General features: G+C 43.9%; 1 protein-coding gene across 1 annotated transcript in view; it reads right to left on the reverse strand.

The window, feature by feature from the left end:
• si:ch211-106h4.4 (MAM and LDL-receptor class A domain-containing protein 1) overlaps nucleotides 1-22,833 on the reverse strand; it is a 208,028-nt gene that overhangs the window by 50,631 nt on the left and 134,564 nt on the right. The window contains exons 25-34 of the mRNA XM_061921077.1: nucleotides 20,678-20,798; nucleotides 17,005-17,131; nucleotides 16,851-16,929; nucleotides 13,822-13,983; nucleotides 13,625-13,750; nucleotides 9,099-9,314; nucleotides 8,904-9,023; nucleotides 4,194-4,352; nucleotides 4,053-4,129; nucleotides 1,171-1,338 (exon numbers count right to left, since the gene is read on the reverse strand). Of these exons, the coding sequence (XP_061777061.1) occupies nucleotides 1,171-1,338; nucleotides 4,053-4,129; nucleotides 4,194-4,352; nucleotides 8,904-9,023; nucleotides 9,099-9,314; nucleotides 13,625-13,750; nucleotides 13,822-13,983; nucleotides 16,851-16,929; nucleotides 17,005-17,131; nucleotides 20,678-20,798 (1,355 nt within the window). The remainder of the gene's footprint in view (nucleotides 1-1,170; nucleotides 1,339-4,052; nucleotides 4,130-4,193; nucleotides 4,353-8,903; nucleotides 9,024-9,098; nucleotides 9,315-13,624; nucleotides 13,751-13,821; nucleotides 13,984-16,850; nucleotides 16,930-17,004; nucleotides 17,132-20,677; nucleotides 20,799-22,833) is intronic.

A 22,833-nucleotide genomic window follows, 5' to 3' on the forward strand; every position in this document is an offset into this window, starting at 1 on the left:
GTGAGGGTTGGACTCTGCCAAGGCTGTCCTTTGTCACCCATTCTGTTCATAACTTTTATGGACAGAATTTCTAGGCGCAGTCAAGGCGTTGAGGGGTTCTGGTTTGGTGACCGCAGGATTAAGTCTCTGCTTTTTGCAGATGATGTGGTCCTGATGGCTTCATCTGACCGGGATCTTCAGCTCTCACTGGATCGGTTCGCAGCCGAGTGTGAAGCGACCGGAATGAGAATCAGCACCTCCAAGTCCGAGTCCATGGTTCTTGCCCGGAAAAGGGTGGAGTGCCATCTCCGGGTTGGGGAGGAGACCCTGCCCCAAGTGGAGGAGTTCAAGTACCTAGGAGTCTTGTTAACGAGTGAGGGAAGAGTGGATGGTGAGATCGACAGGCGGATCGGTGCGGCGTCTTCAGTAATGCGGACGTTGTACCGATCCGTTGTGGTGAAGAAGGAGCTGAGCCGGAAGGCAAAGCTCTCAATTTACCGGTCGATCTACGTTCCCATCCTCACCTATGGTCATGAGCTTTGGGTCATGACCGAAAGGACAAGATCACGGGTACAAGCGGCCCAAATGAGTTTGGGTCTCTCCCTTAGAGATAGGGTGAGAAGCTCTGCCATCCGGGAGGAACTCAAAGTAAAGCCGCTGCTCCTCCACATCGAGAGGAGCCAGATGAGGTGGCTCGGGCATCTGGTCAGGATGCCACCCGAACGCCTCCCTAGGGAGGTGCTTAGGGCACGTCCAACCGGTAGGAGACCCAGGACACGTTGGGAAGACTATGTCTCCCGGCTGGCCTGGGAACGCCTCGGGATCCCCTGGGAGGAGCTAGACGAAGTGGCTGGGGAAAGGGAAGTCTGGGTTTCCCTGCTTAGGCTGCTGCCCCCGCGACCCGACCTCGGATAAGTGGAAGAAGATGGATGGATGGATGTTCTTAAGTCAAATATTTTTAAAGACTACTCCAGTTGTTCAGCTGACTATTTATACCTTGCAATAGTCTTTTACAAGCTCCTCATGTGTCCAACTTTGAATAATCCAAAAATGGTCAACATTTCCAAACCTCCCAAACTTAACTTCTTGTGGTAAATTTCCGGAAATTTACCTGGAAACCTTCCACCCCTTTGCAACCCTATTACATACACAGTTTTGAGCTTACAAAACACAGATTTACACTGAACTCACCTTGCACTGTACAGATGAGGAAAAGGTGACGTTGGTCCTCTGCCAGCTGTAGCTCGGCGTGGGCGTGGCGAGCCACAACACCGTGTCGTTGCCGCCGGATCGCAGCGTCCGGGAACGCGCCGTGAGTCTCCCTGCAGCGTCATCCAGGCTGTAGTAGAAGAATGTGATCTGTGTGGACACAAGCCCCGTGCGTTTATAACATTTAAATACTCTCCCCTCTTCTAACCTTTTTGGAGCCAAATGCGTTGGCACACCACCAGCAGACATCATTAAAAAAACCAAACCCAGTTGTTAGTAAAAAGTCGTTGTCGCCATTGTTGGATATGACTTTAAAGCAGAAGCAAGCATGCATCAATATAGCTGCAGTGTTTTAGTTCTTGTCTTGCACTCCAATTTGGTGGCTTTTTCTCTTTTTTGGTATTTTCCTGTAGCAGTTTCATGTTTTCCTCTGAGTGATATTTCCCGCATCTACTTTGTTTTAGCAATCAAGAATATTTCAGTTGTTTTTTATCCTTCTTTGTGGGGACATTGTTGACTGTCATGTCGTGTTCGGATGTACTTTGTGGACGCCGTCTTTGCTCCACAGTAAGTCTTTGCTGTCGTCCAGCATTCTGTTTTTGTTCAGTTTTAGTTTCGTTTTGCATAGCCTTCCCTAAGCTTCAATGCCTTTTCTTAGGGGCACTCACCTTTTGTTTATTTTTGGTTTAAGCATTAGACACCTTTTTACCTGCACTCTGCCTCCCGCTGTTTCCGACATCTACAAAGCAATTAGCTACCGGCTGCCACCTACTGATATAGAAGAGTATTACAGGGTTACTCTGCCGGGCTCTAGACAGCACCGACACTCAACAACAACACATCATTTGCAGACTATAGTTACTGCTTTCCAAAAAAATATTTTTTACCTTAATAGGTGAAATTGAATAATCTCCCACGGCAAACTAGTGTGCCGTGGCGCAGTGGTTGAAAAACACTGATGTAGTTGTTGCCTTTTTGTCACCTTATTTTGAGTTTAGTGGCATTGTCCTGTGTTGAGGGTTTTTAGTTCCTGTCTTCCGGTCTTATTTCGGTGGCCCTTCCTTGACATATAGTCAAGGTTCCTGTGGTTTATCCGTTATACAGTGCTTAGTACCGGGGGAGAGCGGAATATACGTTGGTCAGGAAAAAACACAGAGGCTATTTCATCCCTGCAAGCCTGTTTCATTGCTCTTCCAAAGAGCAGTGAAACAGGCTTCATGCACACGTATATATATATACACACACACACACACACACACACACACACACACACATATATATATATATATAGATATATACATATATATATATATATATATATATGTATGTATATATATATATATATATATACATATATATATATATATATATATATGTATGTATATATATATATACACACACATATATATATATATGTATATATGTATGTATACATACATACATACATAAATATATATACATACACATATTTGTGTATATATATACAGTATATACACACATACACACACATATATATGTATATATACATATATATATACACATATACATGCATACATTTATATATATGTATATTTATATATATACACACATACATGCATATATATGTGTATATATACATATATACATACATACACATATATATACATACATATATATACATACATGTATATATATAAATATATATACATATATTCATATATATATATATATATATATATATACATACATATATATATACATATATACATATATATATATATATATATATATATATATATATATATATATATATATATATATATATATATTGTGTTGTACAATATACCGGTACTGTATACTAATACAGTACCGCGGTGCTAAAAAAATTATTTTTTTGGATTTTAGCAAAAGGCTGCAATGAAACAAAGAGCGACAAATTTAAAGGGGTCTGAATACTTTCCGTACTACCAATGTTTGTATAATTGTGTATATTTATATGTGTGCATGAATAAAAATTAGGGCTGTTAAAGTTAACGCGTTTGTCATGTTCGGTGGTCTGGATTATATTTTTGTTATTTTCTGTAGTTTTGGACTCTTTTAGTTCCTGTTTACGCTCCCCTGTTTAGTTACCATGACGACCCATTAGTTTCACCCGCCTCATGTAAAAAACGCACCTGCTCTGATCAAGAGACTTTTATTCAAGCCTGTTTTGCCAGTCAGTCGTCCCGGCGACATTGCTAGTTTTCACGCCATAGTTCATGTTGCTTGTTTTCATGCCACGTAAGTTTTGTTTATTCATGCCACAGTTTAGCGAGTTTTGTTTCTTGTCCATAGTTCTGTGTAAGCTGTGTTTTCGCCTCGTGCGCCTTTTTGATTGTTCTGTTTTTGAAAAGTGAAGAATTAAAAATGTTCCCACCTTCACGCCTGGTCCAGAGTAGTCCGTTTGCATCCCGGGAGAACAAACCTCGTAGTAAGCTGCGTAAAACTCCACGTCTTGACAGTGTTAACGCGTGTGATTAATTAAAAAAAATTACCGCGTTACCACGAATGACTGACGATCGATCAAAGTGTATGTTTTGAGCGGCGCCCGAAGGCAGAGATCACGTCACACACCACTGATAGTCAGGTGCTCTGCGCCCACTTTCACACACCTGTTGTATATGATCAGCAAATGTTAAAGGAAAAAATGTTTAAGGACTGTAATCATACAGAAAATACATTTCTAACACGGTTTAATTAACAAATCTTAACATTATCAATTATTTGCTAAAAAAAAAATGATGTCATTCAAACAAGTGACGCTCTGCCTCACCTGGCTGCCCTGACCACACCCCCTGGTGTAAGTTTAGTTTTCTAACAGAAACAGGACTCCCGCCTGTACCCACCGTGCAATTTGAGCTGGGAAGCAAGGTGTTGGAGAGGAGCTGGGATATGCCAGGAGTGCCGGGAGTTAGGTAGTGACCTGAGGAATGACACGGGACACAGTATAGAACGTTTCATCATTCCTTGCATTGACGGCGTCATACCTGCAGCGTTGTTTAGGGTGTGGTCCAGGGGAGGACCGGCAGGCCAGGCGTCCTCTCCTTTTTGCAGCCTCCATCTCGCGCCACCTTCGTCCAACTGGTTTTTAGCCCAAGAGCACAGGCCTTGTTCGAAGCTGCAGCGCTGCGTCACACCGCGAGTCTCTGGATGGACAGAGGAGGAACGTTCCTTTCGTGCTTGGGAATACACAAGTTATAGTCATGGGCAGGGCTGTGGGAACACAGACTGCGGCGATTTCTGAACTGAATCGCAAGATTGATCACAACATGGAGAAACTTGCTGAAAAGGAAAATTGAATTGAATTTGAGAGTACCCAGCATGGACGAATAGAACAGACGAGTCATTGTTTTTGTCGGCTCGCGGAAAACAAACATCCAAATCTACGATTTGACTCCCTCGAACGGCATTGACACTGTGGAAACAGGACCAGGCTGTTCTGAAAAACACCCCCGAGGACACATCAATGATAGACGCTTTTGACCTCCCATCTCCTCAACGACACCTGGAGTCGAACTTTTGCCGTAGTTTCAAAAAAATGACATCATCACACCCAAGACAATTGGGCGTACACGCACACACCCGCCATCCCCACCCCACGCCTTCACCACCGATGTTTTCCCCCTCGGGGTGACGGTTGGATGACAGTGCTTCAAAGCAGCAGTCGCCTACCAGGGCCCCAACTCCCCCCTCACCCTCTGTTGCGAGTTTGTCGTGATTAACTGTAACGTATTTATGTGTGCATTGCATGGAGGGTTTTTTTCCCCACTCCAGACTAGGCCCCTTTAGGAGTCCAGTCTTTATTGTATATTTTTACTCGGCCCCCTTACGAAAGATGAAAACCTAACCCTAACCTAGTCAGTGGCCTAGTGGTTAGAGTGTCCGCCCTGAGATGGGTAGGTTGGGAGTTGTGAGTTCATACCGAGTCATACCAAAGACTATAAAACTGGGAACCATTACCTCCCTGCTTGGCACTCAGCATCAAGGGTTGGAACTGGGGGTTAAATCGACAAAAATGATTCCTGGGCGTGGCCACCTCTTCTGCTTACTGCTCCCCTCACCTCCCAGGGGGTGAACAAGGGTTATGGGTCAAATGCAGAGGACACATTTCACCACTTCAATTAACTTAAATGTCCCTGGACACATGAGGACTTTGAATATGACCAATGTATGATCCTGGAACTACAAACCCCGTTTCCATATGAGTTGGGAAATGGTGTTAGATGTAAATATAAACAGAATACAATGATTTGCAAATCCTTTTCAAGCCATATTCAGTTGAATATGCTACAAAGACAACATATTTGATGTTCAAACTCAAACGTTATTTTTTTTTGCAAATAATAATTAACTTAGAATTTCATGGCTGCAACATGTGCCAAAGTAGTTGGGAAAGGGCATGTTCACCACTGTGTTACATCACCTTTTCTTTTAACAACATTCAATAAACGTTTGGGAACTGAAGAAACTAATTGTTGAAGCTTTGAAAGTGGAATTCTTTCCCATTCTTGTTTTATGTAGAGCTTCAGTCCTTCAACAGTCCGGGGTCTCAACTGTCGTATTTTATGCTTCATAATGCGCCACACATTTTCGATGGGAGACAGGTCTGGACTGCAGGCGGTCCAGGAAAGTACCCGCACTCTTTTTTTACAAAGCCACGCTGTTGTAACACATGCTGAATGTGGCTTGGCATTTACTACACGGTCTAGCTCCATCCTATCTTGCCGATTGTATTGTACCATATGTCCCGGCATGAAATCTGCCTTCAAAGGACTCCGGCTTATTAGTGATTCCCAAAGCCCAAAAAAAGTCTGCGGGCTATAGAGTGTTTTCATTTCGGGCTCCAGTACTCTGGTATGCCCTCCCGGTAACAGTTCGAGATGCTACCTCAGTAGAAGCATTTAAGTCTCACCTTAAAACTCATTTGTATACTCTAGCCTTTAAATAGACTCCCTTTTTAGACCAGTTGATCTGCCGTTTCTTTTCTTTTTCTCCTATGTCCCACTCTCCCTTGTGGAGGGGGTTCGGTCCGATCCGGTGGCCATGGATGACGTACCGGCTGTCCAGAGTCGGGACCCAGGATGGACCGCTCGTCCAGAGTAGGGACCCAGGATGGACCGTTTGCCTGTGTATCGGCTGGGGACATCCCTGCGCTGCTGATCCGCCTCCGCTTGGGATGGTTTCCTGCTGGCTCCGCTGTGAACGGGACTCTCGCTGCTGTGTTGGATCCGCTATGGACTGGACTCTCGCGACTGTGTTGGATCCATTGTGGATTGAACTTTCACAGTATCATGTTAGACCCGCTCGACATCCATTGCTTTCCTCCTCTCTAAGGTTCTCATAGTCATCATTGTCACCGACGTCCCACTGGGTGTGAGTTTTCCTTGCCCTTATGTGGGCCTACCGAGGATGTCGTAGTGTTTTGTGCAGCCCTTTGAGACACTAGTGATTTAGGGCTATATTAGTAAACATTGATTGATTGCGAGGTGGCATTTTCCTCGAGTGAAATAATTTTCTGAGAGTGTTCAGAGACCTTGGTGTGTACATTGTCAATCATTGTCTCGAGTGAAGAAATAGCTGTCCCGAAGTCCGCGGAGAGGGCCTGGCGGTGTTCTTCCAGAAGACTAGCTACAGCCGACATGTTGACTTCGCCGGCACCCCCGTCGGAGGAGTTAGGTCCGGCACTGGTATCTCTGGCGCTGCGCTTCGTCGAGTGAGTTAGCATTTCTTGTCGGTTGCAACATTGGAGTACTATAATCGCCGGCTCGCTAGCGCAGTTTGTGGAGTTTTAAAAGAGTGGCAATGTGAAAAGTAGTGGGAGGGAGACTCAACACGTGTCTACTCCATCTTGCCCAAACCAGAAGTCTTCCAAAAACTATTTCAAATGTGGACTCGTCAGACCACAGAACACTTTTCCACTTTGCATCAGTCCATCTTAGATGATCTCGGGCCCAGAGAAGCCAGCGGCGTTTCTGGATGTTGTTGATAAATGGCTTTCGCTTTGCATAGTAGAGCTTTAACTTGCACTTACAGATGTAGCGACCAACTGTATTTAGTGACAGTGGTTTTCTGAAGTGTTCCTGAGCCCATGTGGTGATATCCTTTAGAGATTGATCTTGGTTTTTGATATAGTGCCGTCTGAGGGATCGAAGGTCACGGTCATTCAATGTTGGTTTCCGGCCATGCCGCTTACGTGGAGTGATTTCTCCAGATTCTCTGAACCTTTTGATGATATTATGGAGCGTAGATGTTGAAATCCCTAAATTTCTTGCAATGTCACTTTGAGAAAGGTTGTTCTTAAACTGTTTGACTATTTGCTCACGCAGTTGTGGACAAAGGGGTGTACCTTGCCCCATCCTTTCTTGTGAAAGACTGAGCATTTTTTGGGAAGCTGCTTTTATAGCCAATCATGGCACCCACCTGTTCCCAATTAGCCTGCACACCTGTGGGATGTTCCAAATAGGTGTTTGATGAGCATTCCTCAACTTTATCAGTATTTATTTCCACCTTTCCCAACTTCCTTTTCACGTGTTGCTGGCATCAAATTCTAAAGTTAATGATTATTTGCAACAACAAAAAAATTTTTTATGAGTTTGAACATGAAATATGTTGTCTTTGTAGCATATTCAACTGAATATGGCTTGAAAAGGATTTGCAAATCATTGTATTCTGTTTATATTTACATCTAACACCATTTCCCAACTTATATGGAAAAGGGATTTTAGCTAGGAGCCTTTGTTTGTTTACTTACTACTAAAAGACAAATTGTCTAGTATGTTCACTATTTTTTTAGGACTAAATTGCAATGCACCTGGGGATAGGTTGATTGGCAACACTAAATGGTCCCTAGTGTGTGAATGTTGTCTGTCTATCTGTGTTGGCCCTGCGATGAGGTGGCGACTTGTCCAGGGTGTACCCCGCTTTCCGCCCTATTGTAGCTGAGATAGGCGCCAGCGCCCCCCGCGACCCCGAAAGGGAATAAGCGGTTGAAAACGGATGGATGGATGGAAATTGCAACAAGAAACATATGTTTCAGGTACCCTAAGATTTTTTATTAAAATAAAGCCAATAATGATATTTTTTGTGGTCCTTTATTTAGAAAAGTACCGAAAAGTATTGAAATAATTTTAGTACCGGTCCCAAAATATTGGTGTGAAGGAAGATGTGGCCAGCGCTGCCTGCAGGAGCAAAGGTCACCGCCTCCGTCCACAGTGCTGAGGACAGAGCACCATCAGACGGGGGCGGGGCATGTGCTGACGGCGAGACACAGCCGGCAGGTGATTAGATTACACTTGTGACGTGTTAATCTAATCATCTGTTGTCTTTAACAGTAAGCAGCAGGGAGCAGGAGGGGAGAGAGGATACGGACGTGACTGAAAAGTCACATTCTGGGGGAAAAAGACTTTTGATAAAACCTATGTACATTAGAACCTTTGTTAAAAAGCTGCACGCTTGGCTCTTTTGCCGTGTCTCCGGAGTTTAGACTGAAGTCATATTTGAAAAGATCAGATTCCAATCGGATTCAGGACTACCTCCTGATGACGTGGCCAGAATTTGATGGCAAAAGATCAGATTTGAAGCACGTTGGCGTGTTTGGACTGGGAAAAAAAGGGCAAAACTAATCGGATTTGATGTGCAGTGTAATTGAATAGAGGCGTTCATTTTTGAAACAACTACCAGCGCTTGTGACGTCTCACCACAGTCGAGCTCGTCCGTCCGGTCGCCGCAGTCGTCGGTGAAATCGCACACCCGGCTCCTCTCCACGCACACGCTGTTATTGCACGCAAACATGTTGTCGGCACAGACGGGTTGAGGCTCTGGAGGAACCAAAAAGAAAAAAACATGAGGACATCTGGCGTGAAACATCGGCGGAGCGCCCGTGCTGTCTTTACCCGGCAGGGGGCATGTGGTGAAGGCCATGTCGTCAACGGCAACGTGGCCCGTCTGGCTAAAGGCCCGGGTCGCCTGGAGAAGGATGGTGAAGTCCTGGCTGGGTCGGGCCACCGCAACCTCGCCGCGTTGCCACACGTCATCGCCTCCGCCCGACCTCCACCACAGGACGGTGGTCCGTGATCTCTCGCTCCGCAGCACCTTCAACGCTTGGGTGTCTGCAAGTAGGTCATAAATCTAATGAGTTCTTCACAAATATGTCATACTTAAAGTCCTACTGAAAGCCACTACTACCCAACACGCAGTCTGATAGTTTATATATCAATGATGAAATATTAACATTGCAACACATGCCGATACGGCCGCTTTAGTTTACTAAATTGCAATTTTAAATTTCGTGCGGGAGTATCATGCTAAAACAGTTTGTCCAATGAATAATGGAGACGTCAAAGAAGAAAGACGTAGGAGGGAAGCGGTGTATTGCGGCCGCCTTTAGCAACACAAACACAGTCGGTGTTTCATTGTTCACATTTCCGAAAGATGCGGTGAAGCTTTACTATGGAACAGAGCGGTCAAGCGAACATGGTTCCCTAACACATCTCAATCGGCAGGTTTCGGTGAGAAAATGGTGGTAATAAGTCGACTCTTGCTGTAGACATGAGCGGAGAGCTTCCTTCGCCTCGCCGAGAAACGTGGCTTTCCCTCGGAGACACTGGCGGTCACCACACCCCTCCGGCTTTTTTTTCCCCTGCTGTGCCAAATTCCGTTGACAAAAATTCCAGGTTCGCGCCACTTTCTTGCCACACACTATTGCTATTGGATTGGACCACACACACAAAGTACATTGTATTATGCAGCAATCATTTCGAAAGATCGTGTTTCGAAGAGGGTCCCTTGCGAAGGGCAGAGATGGGCATCGCCACCACCCGTCGACTGGTGCTGAAGAAAGGTGTGAGGCCGACCTTCAGGTTGTACAGGTACGACCATATAATCTCACTAAAACACTAGTAACACAATAAGCAGATAAGGTATTTTCCAGAATTATCCTAGTAAATTTGTCTAATAACATCTGAATCGCTCCCACTGTATAGTCTTTTTTTTCTTTTTTCTAGTCCTTCACTCTCACTTTCTTCATCCACGAATCGTTCATCCTCGCTCAAATTAATGGGGAAATCGTCGCTTTCTTGGTCCGAATCGCTCTCGCTGCTGGTGGCCATCATTCTAAACAATGTGAGAATCTCTACAACCGGTGATGTCACACGCACATCATCTGCTACTTCCGGTACAGGCAAGGCTTTTTTAAGAGCAACCAAAGGTTGCGAACTTTATCCTCGATGTTCTCTACTAAATCCTTTCAGCAAAAATATGCCAATATGGCGAAATGATCAATTATGACACATAGCATATTCAGTTGAATATGCTACAAAGACAACATATTTCATGTTCAAACTCATTAACCTTATTTTTTTTTGCAAATAATAATTAACTTAGAATTTCATGGCTGCAAGATGTGCCAAAGTAGTTGGGAAAGGGCATGTTCACCACTGTGTTACATCACCTTTTCTTTTAACAACACTCAATAAACGTTTGGGAACTGAGGAAACTAATTGTTGAAGCTTTGAAAGTGGAATTGTTTCTCATTCTTGTTTTATGTAGAGCTTCAGTCCTTCAACAGTCCGGGGTCTCCGCTGTCGTATTTTACGCTTCATAATGCGCCACACATTTTCCATGGGAGACAGGTCTGGACTGCAGGCGGGCCAGGAAAGTATTCGTACTCTTTTTTTACAAAGCCACGCTGTTTTAACACGTGCTGAATGTGGCTTGGCATTGTCTTGCTGAAATAAGCAGGGGCGTCCATGAAAAAGACGGCGCTTAGATGGCAGCATATGTTGTTCCAAAACCTGTATGTACCTTTCAGCATTAATGGTGCCTTCACAGATGTGTAACTTACCCATGTCTTGTTCACTAATACACCCCCATACCATCACACATGTGTAAGTTACCCATGTCTTGTTCACTAATACACCCCCATACCATCACACATGTGTAAGTTACCCATGTCTTGTTCACTAATACACCCCCATACCATCACACATGTGTAAGTTACCCATGTCTTGTTCACTAATACACCCCCATACCATCACACATGTGTAAGTTACCCATGTCTTGTTCACTAATACACCCCCATACCATCACACATGTGTAAGTTACCCATGTCTTGTTCACTAATACACCCCCATACCATCACACATGTGTAAGTTACCCATGTCTTGTTCACTAATACACCCCCATACCATCACACATGTGTAAGTTACCCATGTCTTGGGCACTAATACACCCCCATACCATCACACATGTGTAAGTTACCCATGTCTTGGGCACTAATACACCCCCATACCATCACACATGTGTAAGTTACCCATGCCTTGGGCACTAATACACCCCCATACCATCACACATGTGTAAGTTACCCATGCCTTGGGCACTAATACACCCCCATACCATCACACATGTGTAAGTTACCCATGTCTTGTTCACTAATACACCCCCATACCATCACACATGTGTAAGTTACCCATGTCTTGGGCACTAATACACCCCCATACCATCACACATGTGTAAGTTACCCATGTCTTGGGCACTAATACACCCCCATACCATCACACATGTGTAAGTTACCCATGTCTTGGGCACTAATACACCCCCATACCATCACACATGTGTAAGTTACCCATGCCTTGGGCACTAATACACCCCCATACCATCACACATGTGTAAGTTACCCATGTCTTGGGCACTAATACACCCCCATACCATCACACATGTGTAAGTTACCCATGTCTTGTTCACTAATACACCCCCATACCATCACACATGTGTAAGTTACCCATGTCTTGGGCACTAATACACCCCCATACCATCACACATGTGTAAGTTACCCATGTCTTGTTCACTAATACACCCCCATACCATCACACATGTGTAAGTTACCCATGTCTTGGGCACTAATACACCCCCATACCATCACACATGTGTAAGTTACCCATGTCTTGTTCACTAATACACCCCCATACCATCACACATGTGTAAGTTACCCATGTCTTGGGCACTAATACACCCCCATACCATCACACATGTGTAAGTTACCCATGTCTTGTTCACTAATACACCCCCATACCATCACAGATGTGTAAGTTACCCATGTCTTGTTCACTAATACACCCCCATACCATCACACATGTGTAAGTTACCCATGCCTTGGGCACTAATACACCCCCATACCATCACACATGTGTAAATTACCCATGCCTTGGGCACTAATACACCCCCATACCATCACACATGTGTAAGTTACCCATGCCTTGGGCACTAATACACCCCCATACCATCACACATGTGTAAATTACCCATGCCTTGGGCACTAATACACCCCCATACCATCACACATGTGTAAGTTACCCATGCCTTGGGCACTAATGCACCCCCATACCATCACACATGTGTAAGTTACCCATGCTTTGGGCACTAATACACCCCCATACCATCACACATGTGTAAGTTACCCATGCCTTGGGCACTAATACACCCCCATACCATCACACATGCTGGCTTTTGAACTTTGCGTCGATAATAGTCTGGATGGTTCGCTTCCCCTTTTGTCTGGATGACACGATGTCAAATATTTCCAAAAGAATTTGAAATGTGGACTCGTCGGACAACAGAACACTTTTCCACTTTGCATCAGTCCATCTCAGATGATCTCAGGCCCAGAGAAGCTGACAGCGTTTCTGGATGTTGTTGATAAATGGCTTTTGCTTTGCATAGTAGAGCTTTAACTTTAACTGTATTTACTGACAGTGGTTTTCTGAAGTGTTCCTGAGCCAATGTGGTGATATCCTTTAGAGATTGATGTCGGTTTTTGATACAGTGGTCACGGTCATTCAATGTTGGTTTCCGGCCATGTCGCTTACGTGGAGTGATTTCTCCAGATTCTCTGAACCTTTTGATGATATTATGGAGCGTAGATGTTGAAATCCCTAAATTTCTTGCAATTGCACTTTGAGAAAGGTTGTTCTTAAACTGTTTGACTATTTGCTCACACAGTTGTGGACAAAGGGGTGTACCTCGCCCCATCCTTTCCTGTGAAAGACTGAGCATTTTTTGGGAAGCTGTTTTTATAGCCAATCATGGCACCCACCTGTTCCCAATTAGCCTGCACACCTGTGGGATGTTCCAAATAAGTGTTTGATGAGCATTTATTGCCACCTTTCCCAACTTCTTTGTCACGTGTTGCTGGCATGATGATTATTTTTCAGTTTGAACATGAAATATGTTGTCTTTGTAGCATATTCAACTGAATATGGCTTGAAAAGGATTTGCAAATCATTGTATTCTGTTTATATTTACATCAAACACAATTTCCCAACTCATATGGAAACGGGGTTTGTATAGCGAAGCCTGCTTTAGTAGTGCCTTAAAGAAAGTAGTCAAAGTAGAGAGCGCTACCACGTTTTTGGCGTTACGTTACCTTCTCCATACATGTTGTAGTAGAAGTGGAAGGTGCATGTCGAGCTGGCGTTTGTCATGGCGGGACTCTGCAAGGTGGCGGGACTGATGTGACCGCCGTTGTTAGGGGTCAACGCCACGTATTGACCTGTCAGGCACAGGAAGTGACATCAGTGACATCGCTCTTGCAAAGAAGGACATTGTTGGAGGTGGACTCACCCAGCCGGGTGCCGAGTGTGTGGTCAACAGATGGTCCCGTGTTCACAGGAGCGTCCTTTCCCGCCATCATCTCCCACTGACCTTGACCCACGCTGACGTCCTTCCAGCCGCACGTGCCGTTTTCAAACGTGCACCCGGCAAAACCGGAACCGGTTTCGTTCGCTGCAAGACGAAATCTTTTCGTTCAGTGTTTCTCAACCTTTTTTTTTCGAGCCCAGGCACATTTTTGGCCTTGAAAAAAATCCAGAGACACCACCAGCAGACATCGTGAAGTGAAGTCAATTATATTTATATAGCGCTTTTCTCTAGTGACTCAAAGCGCTTTGCATTGTGAAACCCAATATCTAAGTTACATTTAAAGCAGTGTGGGTGGCACTGGGAGCAGGTGGGTAAAGTGTCTTGCCCAAGGACACAACGGCAGTGATTAGGATGGTACAAGCGGGGATCGAACCTGCAATCCTCAAGTTGCTGGCACGGCCGCTCTACCAACCGAGCTATGCCGCTATAAAAACAAAACTCAGTGGACAGTAGAACGTTGTTGACTTTAAAGCATGACCAAGCATGCATGACTGTAGCTCTTGTCTCAAAGTAGGTGTACTGTCAGGCTTGCTTGTGTGTGTTTAGTATTTCCTGTCCTTAGTTCCTGTCAGCACTCTTATTTTGGTTCAACTTCCTGTTTGTTTCCCTGGGTGCTGTTTTCCCTCAGCTGCGGCGGATTGGCACCTTGCCACACCTGTCGTTAATGAGCCCGTTCCTATATAATAATAATAATAATAATAATAATAATGGATTTGATTTTATATCGCGCTTTTCTATTGTTAGATACTCAAAGCGCTCACAGAGAAGTGGGAAGCCATCATTCATTCACACCTGGTGGTGGTAAGCTACATATGTAGCCACAGCTGCCCTGCCAGTTTGCGCCTACGGCCCCTCCGACCACCACCCATCGTTCATTCATCATTCATTCACCAGTGTGAGCGGCACCGGGGGCAAAGGGTGAAGTGTCCTGCCCAAGGACACAACGGCAGCGCTTTTTTGGATGTTAATAGGTGGGAAGCGAACCTGCAACCATCAGGTTTCTGGCACGGCCGCTTTACCCACTACGCCACGCCGCCCGCCCCCCATGACCTGCTTTGTTCCTCCAGTCAGTGCTGGATTATTGTATTGTCTTGTGTGGTTGCTACCTGTCGTGCTACATTTTGTCCTGGTCGTCGTAGCGGTAAGCTGTTCTTGTTAGCCATTAGCTGTTTCCAGTTTTTTCTGTTTGCTACCTGCTAGCTTCCACGTTAGGAACCTTTTTTGGTTTCTAGCTCCAGTGCTAGCTCCCTTAGTTTGTTATCCGCCCACGTGCGTGATATTTGTTTGTAAAATAAAGCATGTTTTCCTATCCAATGCCTGCCTCCATCTCTGCATCTTGGGGTTCGTCAACAACAAACTTTGACATTTACTGTCACCACCTGTCACATCACACCTTGACTTACTTGCTTGCACTTGTTTGCTGTTTTCCTGTGTGTAGTGTTTTACTTCTTGTCTGGCGCTCCTGTTTTAATGGCTTTTTCTGTTTTTTGGGTATTTTCCTGTAGCAGTTTCATGTCTTCCTTTGAGCAATTTCCCCCTGCTTTGTTTTAGCAATCAAGAATATTTCAGTTGTTTTTATCCTTTTTTGTGGGGGTATTGTTGATTGTCATGTCATGTTCGGATGTACTTTGTGGACGCCGCCCTTGCTCCACATCAGGGGTGTCAAACTCAAATACAGAGTGGGCCAACATTTTAAACGGAACAAAGCCGCGGGCCAAAGTTGAATAAATTAACCTTTTAATAGGGACACAAACAAGTTTTGCATTCAATATTGAACAAGCAAGGCTTATATAACTTTAGTGACATGCAAAATACAGTTTCAAATAATACTAATAATAATTTAAAAAATATCAATGCCATATCAAATAAAATTTAAATAAAAATGTTATTCCTTTTTTTCTATTTGCAATCTTCTGAGGTAAAAATCAATTTTTTTCCACAGGCTAATAATACATTTGAAAATAAAATAACAGAAATGAATGAACCAAACATTCAAGCCTTGAAGTAGCGAGAGAAAATGCATGAATAAAACGTTAATTATTGGTCAGTTTGCTGGAAGTTTCCCGGAAGAGTTAGTGCTGCAAGGGATTCTGGGTATTTGTTCTGTTGTGTTGCGGTGCGGATGTTCACAGTGTTTGGTGTGGGTTCACAGTGTGGCGCATATTTGTAACAGTGCTAAAGTTGTTTATACGGCCACCCTCAGTGTGACCTGTATGGCTGTTGACCAAGTATGCCTTGCATTCACTTGTGCGTGTGTGTAAAAGCCACAAATATTATGTGACACGCTGTTAGTATGGAGTAAAAGCGGACGTGACGACAGGTTGTAGAGAACGCTAAAGGCAGTGCCTTAAATGCACGCCCCCAATATAGTTGTCCAGGTGGAAATCGGTAGAAATTCGGGAGAATGGTTGCCACGAGAGATTTTCGGGAGGGGCACTGAACTTCGGGCCACTAAATTGATATTGCCTCAAGGGCCAAATTAAATTACAAGGTGGGCCAGAGTTTGACACCCATGCTCCACAGTAAGTCTTTGCTGTCGTCCAGCATTCTGGTTTGTTTTTTTTTACTTTGCAGCCAGTTCGGTTTTAGTTTTGTTCTGCATAGCCTTCCCTAAGCTTCAATGCCTTTTCTTAGGGGCACTCACCTTTTGTTTATTTTTCGTTTAAGCATTTAACACCTTTTTACCTGCACCCTACCTTCCAACATCTACAAAGCAAATAACTACCAGCTGCCACCTACTGATATGGAAGAGTATTACAGGGTTACTCTGCCGGGCTCTAGACAGCACCGACACTCGACAACAACACATCATTTGCAGACTAGAATTAATGGTTTGCAAAAAATATTTTTTAACAAATCGGTGAAATGAGATCGTCTTCCACGGGACATCAGACTGTATCGCACAGTTGTTGAGAAGCGCTGCTCTAGTAGATGATAACAAGTAAGAGTACCTTGACATGGGCCGGCTGCTAGACTGATATCATCAATGGCAACAAACCCTCCTAGGCTGGTTTCGGCTTGGATCACCAACTGCACGTGATACCAAAGTGAGGGTTTTAGTCCCCGGCATGATTAGGCAGGCTTTTACATTATTTTGGGGGTTACCTGGAAAGGTTTTTTCTGCTCCAGCGTTTGAGAAAAGAAGTTCCATCTGTGTCCACTGCTGCTTTGGAGTATCAACTCGTCCTCGGATGGGACGGATCGAACTTGGACACGCACAGTCCCAAGGCTGCTGTGGAACATTTATACAAGAAAACTGTCACGGCGGGGGGTCACGCCGCCACACCTGTCCGTCAGTAATAACAGTCCCCGATGCGCTTCTTTAGCGCCGCCCTAGTGGATCTCTGGAGCTTTTTCAAAATGTAATGAAAAATGGAAATGATGAGGGGGAAAAAAAACATATTTTTTGTTTTAATTTGGTTTCTGTGGGAGGACAAACATGACACAAAGCTCCCTAATTGTTCTAAAGCACACTGTTTATATTGAACATGCTTCACTCATTCGAGTATTTGGCGAGCGCCGTTTTGTCCTACTAATTTTGGCGGTCCTTGAACTCACCCTAGTTTGTTTACACGCACAACTTTCTCCGACTTTCTAAGACGTGTTTTATGCCACTTCTTTTTCTGTCTCATTTTGTCCACCAAACTTATAACGTTGTGTGTGAATGCACAAAGGTGAGTTTTGTTGATGTTATTGACTTGTGTGGAGTGCTAATCAGCCCTGTGATGAGGTGGCGACTTGTCCAGGGTGTACTCCGCCTTCCGCCTGATTCTAGCTGAGATAGGCGCCAGCGTCCCCCGCGACCCCAAAAGGGAATAAGCGGTAGAAAATGGATGGATGGAGTGCTAATCAGACATATTTGGTCCCTGCATGACTGCAAGCTAATTGATGCTAACATGCTATTTAGGCTAGCTATATGTACATATTGCATTACTATGCCTCATTTGTAGCTATATTTGAGCTTATTTAGTTTCCTAGCACCAAACCCCACCCACCTCAACCACGCAAGGGGGGGGGGGTTGGTGCTCGCGGGGTGTATAACATAGTCAGGAAGTGTCATGGATACAAAGGATTCTGGGTATTTGTTATGTTGTGTTATAGTGAGGATTTTCTCCCGAAATGTGTTTGTCATTCTTCTTTTGTGTGGGTTCACAATGTGGCGCATATTAGTAGGAGTGTTAAAGTTGTTTATGTCACAACCCTCAGTGTACTTTGCATCACCCAGTATGCCTTGCAATCTCATACATGTGCCGATAGAAGCAGCGAAATGCGTGTGTCCGGTCGGCACGCAAATAGCATTCCGTGAGTGGCGGGCGCGATGACGTTCAAGAGGACGTTAAGAGTAATATCATCACGGCACGCCCTTAATATTGTAGTCCGAGTGATAATTGGAGAACATTGGATCCGGGAGAGGCATTGATTTCCGGAATCTCCCCGCAACAATCTGGGGGGGTCGGCGATTGTGCAGCTGAGCCGCATCAGCGTTGCCAAAGAGCCGCGGGTTGCCGACCCCTGCCCAAGACCAATTCAAACCATTATTTATATTTCTTATTGTTTAACTTGTATATTATATTGTGTATATATTTCTATATGACGCCGGGAGCCGTCACTTTTTTTGCGCTCGCCATCCTGGTACTTCCATCCATCCATCCATTTCTACCTCTTATTCCCATTTGGGGTCACGGGGGCCGCTGATGCCTATCTCAGCTACAATCGGGCAGAAGGCGGAGTAGACCCTGGACAAGTCGCCACCTCATCACAGGGCTATCCCTGTACTTTCCCGCCTATTATCCGCCGTCCGCCGTGTTGCCGTAGGGAGGAAAAGCGGAACGACACACATTGCGGAAATAACCTTGTTCTTGGTGCGTGGCTAAATACAAATATATTCCACAACCCCAAACATGTCTTTTTCAAAGCCTGCAGTGAAGAGAAAGGTTAGTGATGAGCAAAGATAATTCCAGCAAAAGTGGGAGATGCAATATTTCTTGAGTACAGGAGCCACCCGATGGGTCTTATTTGCACAGAGAAAGTTGCGGTGCACGAGGGATACAATTTGGAACGTCATTATACAACTAGACATGCTGAGGAGTACGCAACATTTTTTCAGAAAATCTTTTCTGCCTCACCCAGACTCTGCATCCAGCGGCCCCCAGGCGAGGTGAGTTGGAGACCCCAGATGTACGTATTTTAAAGTCCTACTGAAAGCCACTACTACCCACCACGCAGTCTGATAGTTTATATATCAATGATGAAATATTAACATTGCAACACATGACAATACGGCGCCGAAGTATCCTGCTGAAACGTCGCGGTATGATGACACGTGCGCGTGACGTCATGAGTTGTAGAGGACATTTTGTTCCAGCATCGTTCCCAGCTATAAGTCGTCTGTTTTCATCGCATAATTCCACAGTATTCTGGACATCTGTGTTGCTGAATCTTTTGCAATTTGTACAATGAACAATGGAGACATCAAAGAAGAAAGCTGTAGGTGGGAAGCGGTGTATTGTGGCCGGCTTAGCAACACAAAAAACAGCCGGTGTTTCATTGTTTGCATTCCAGAAATATGATGGTGAAGCTTTACTAAGGAACAGAGCGGTCAAGCGAACACGGTTGGATTGGACCACACACACAAAGTACAGTGTATTATGCAGCGATCATTTCGAAAGATTGTGTTTCGAAGAGGGTCCCTTGCGAAGGGCAAAGATGGACACCACACGTCAACTGGTGATGAAGAAAGGTGCGGGGCCGACCTTCCGGTTGTACAGGTACGACCATATAATCTCAGTAAAACACTAGTAACACAACAAGCAGATAAGGGATTTTCCAGAATTATCCTACTAAATTTGTCTAATAACATATAAATCGCTCCCACTTTATAGTCTTTTTTTTGTTTTTTCTAGTCCTTCACTCTCACTTTCCTCATCCACAAATCTTTTATCCTCGCTCAAATTAATGGGGAAATCCTCGCTTTCTCGGTGCGAATCGCTCTCGCTGCTGGTGGCCATGATTGTAAACAATGTTCAGATGTGAGGAGCTCCACAACCCGTGACGTCACGCGCACATCGTCTGCTACTTCCGGTACAGGCAAGGCTTTTTTATTAGCGAGCAAAAGTTGCAAACTTTATCGTGGATGTTCTCTACTAAATCCTTTCAGCAAAAATATGGCAATATGGTGAAATGATGAAGTATGACACATAGAATGGAGCTGCTATCCCCGTTTAAATAAGAACATCTCATTTCAGTAGGCCTTTAAGTGACATGACATCATGAAATGTGCAGTTGTATCGCTTGTGTCATTTCGAGGGATGAATTGGTTGGATTATATATGTGTGTGTGTGTGTGTGCGTGTGTGTGTGTGTGTGTGTGTGTGTGTGTGTGTGTGTGTGTTTTCAAAGGTCTTTTCCTGTGCGACTGAACTCTGACCCAGAGTATCTGTTGTCTTGCACAACGTGGAGCAGGTGACTGACTGTGGACACTTTTTCAGGAAGTCCACGAGGAAACAAGGCTGATAAAGTGCATTCTTTGAAATGTCACATACATACATATATATATATATATATGTATGTATGTATGTATGTGTATATATATATATATATATATATATATATATATATATATATATATATATATATATATATATATATATATATATATATATATATATATATATATATATATATGTATGTATATATATATATATATATATATATATATATATATATATATATATATATATATGTATATGTGCGCATGTGGGTGGGTGTTTTGCGCTAACCTGCTGTCAACATGGTAGGAAAGAGTGAGGCAGGCGTTGGGGTCTTTGGGATGGATCCACTCGGACACTACCTGGGCCACACTGATGTTTCTGTGCTGTGATGTGCTCAGCAGAAAGCAACCTGAAAGCAAAACAAGAACAATAGTGCAGTGCATGCATGAGTATGGATGTATCATCCCTTCAGTGTTAGGACTGAATCGAGTGCATGAATATTTCGATTGTAATTGCAATAATGCTTACTCAATTATAGTTATAATGGTAAATGATAAATGGGTTGTACTTGTCTAGCACTTTTTAAGGAGCCCAAAGCACTTTGACAGTATTTTCCACATTCGCCCATTCACACACTGACGGCATTTCATTTAGATTTCTAAAGCAAAAAAATCTGGGTTCAAAGAATTCCGGCTTGTTAGTGATTCCCAGAGCCAGAAAACAAGTCTGTGGGCTATAGAGTCTTTTCTATTGGGGCTCCAGTACTCTGGAATGTTCTAGTAGTAACAGTTAGAGATGCTACCTCAGTAGAAGCATTTAAGTCCCATCTTAAAACTCATTTGTATACTCTAGACTTTAAATAGACCCCCTTTTTAGACCAGTTGATCTGCTGTATCTTTTCTGCTTCTTCATGGAGAAGGGGGGGGGGTCTTGGATCCAGGGTTGACCACTCATCTGTGCATCAGTTGGGGACGTCTCTGCACTGCTGACCTGTCTCCACTCAAAATGATCTCCTGATGGCCCCACTATGGACTGGACTCTCACTATTATGTTAGATTCACTATGGACTGGACTCTCACTATTATGTTAGATCCACTATGGACTGGACTCTCACTATTATGTTAGATCCACTATGGACTGGACTCTCACTATTATGTTAGATCCACTATGGACTGGACTCTCACTATTATGTTAGATCCACTATGGACTGGACTCTCACACTATTATGTTAGATCCACTATGGACTGGACTCTCACTATTATGTTAGATCCACTATGGACTGGACTCTCACTATTATGTTAGATCCACTATGGACTGGACTCTCACTATTATGTTAGATCCACTATGGACTGGACTCTCACTATTATGTTAGATCCACTATGGACTGGACTCTCACTATTATGTTAGATCCACTATGGACTGGACTCTCACTATTATGTTAGATCCACTATGGACTGGACTCTCACACTATTATGTTAGATCCACTATGGACTGGACTCTCACTATTATGTTAGATCCACTATGGACTGGACTCTCACTATTATGTTAGATCCACTATGGACTGGACTCTCACTATTATGTTAGATCCACTATGGACTGGACTCTCACTATTATGTTAGATCCACTATGGACTGGACTCTCACACTATTATGTTAGATCCACTATGGACTGGACTCACACTATTATGTTAGATCCACTATGGACTGGACTCTCACAGTATTATGTTAGATCCACTATGGACTGGACTCTCACACTATTATGTTAGATCCACTATGGACTGGACTCTCACACTATTATGTTAGATCCACTATGGACTGGACTCTCACACTATTATGTTAGATCCACTATGGACTGGACTCTCACTATTATGTTAGATCCACTATGGACTGGACTCTCACTATTATGTTAGATCCACTATGGACTGGACTCGCACACTATTATGTTAGATCCACTATGGACTGGACTCTCACAATTATGTTGGATCCACTATGGACTGGACTCTCACACTATTATGTTAGATCCACTATGGACTGGACTCTCACACTATTATGTTAGATCCACTATGGACTGGACTCTCACACTATTATGTTAGATCCACTATGGACTGGACTCTCACACTATTATGTTAGATCCACTATGGATTGGTCTCACAATATTATGTTAGATCCACTATGGACTGGACTCTCACTATTATGTTAGATCCACTATGGACTGGACTCTCACACTATTATGTTAGATCCACTATGGACTGGACTCTCACTATTATGTTAGATCCACTATGGACTGGACTCTCACACTATTATGTTAGATCCACTATGGACTGGACTCTCACTATTATGTTAGATCCACTATGGACTAGACTCTCACACTATTATGTTAGATCCACTATGGACTGGACTCTCACACTATTATGTTAGATCCACTATGGACTGGACTCTCACACT

Source organism: Nerophis ophidion, linkage group LG14, assembly GCF_033978795.1.
Source record: "Nerophis ophidion isolate RoL-2023_Sa linkage group LG14, RoL_Noph_v1.0, whole genome shotgun sequence".
In the NCBI taxonomy this organism is placed as follows: Eukaryota; Metazoa; Chordata; class Actinopteri; order Syngnathiformes; family Syngnathidae; genus Nerophis; species Nerophis ophidion.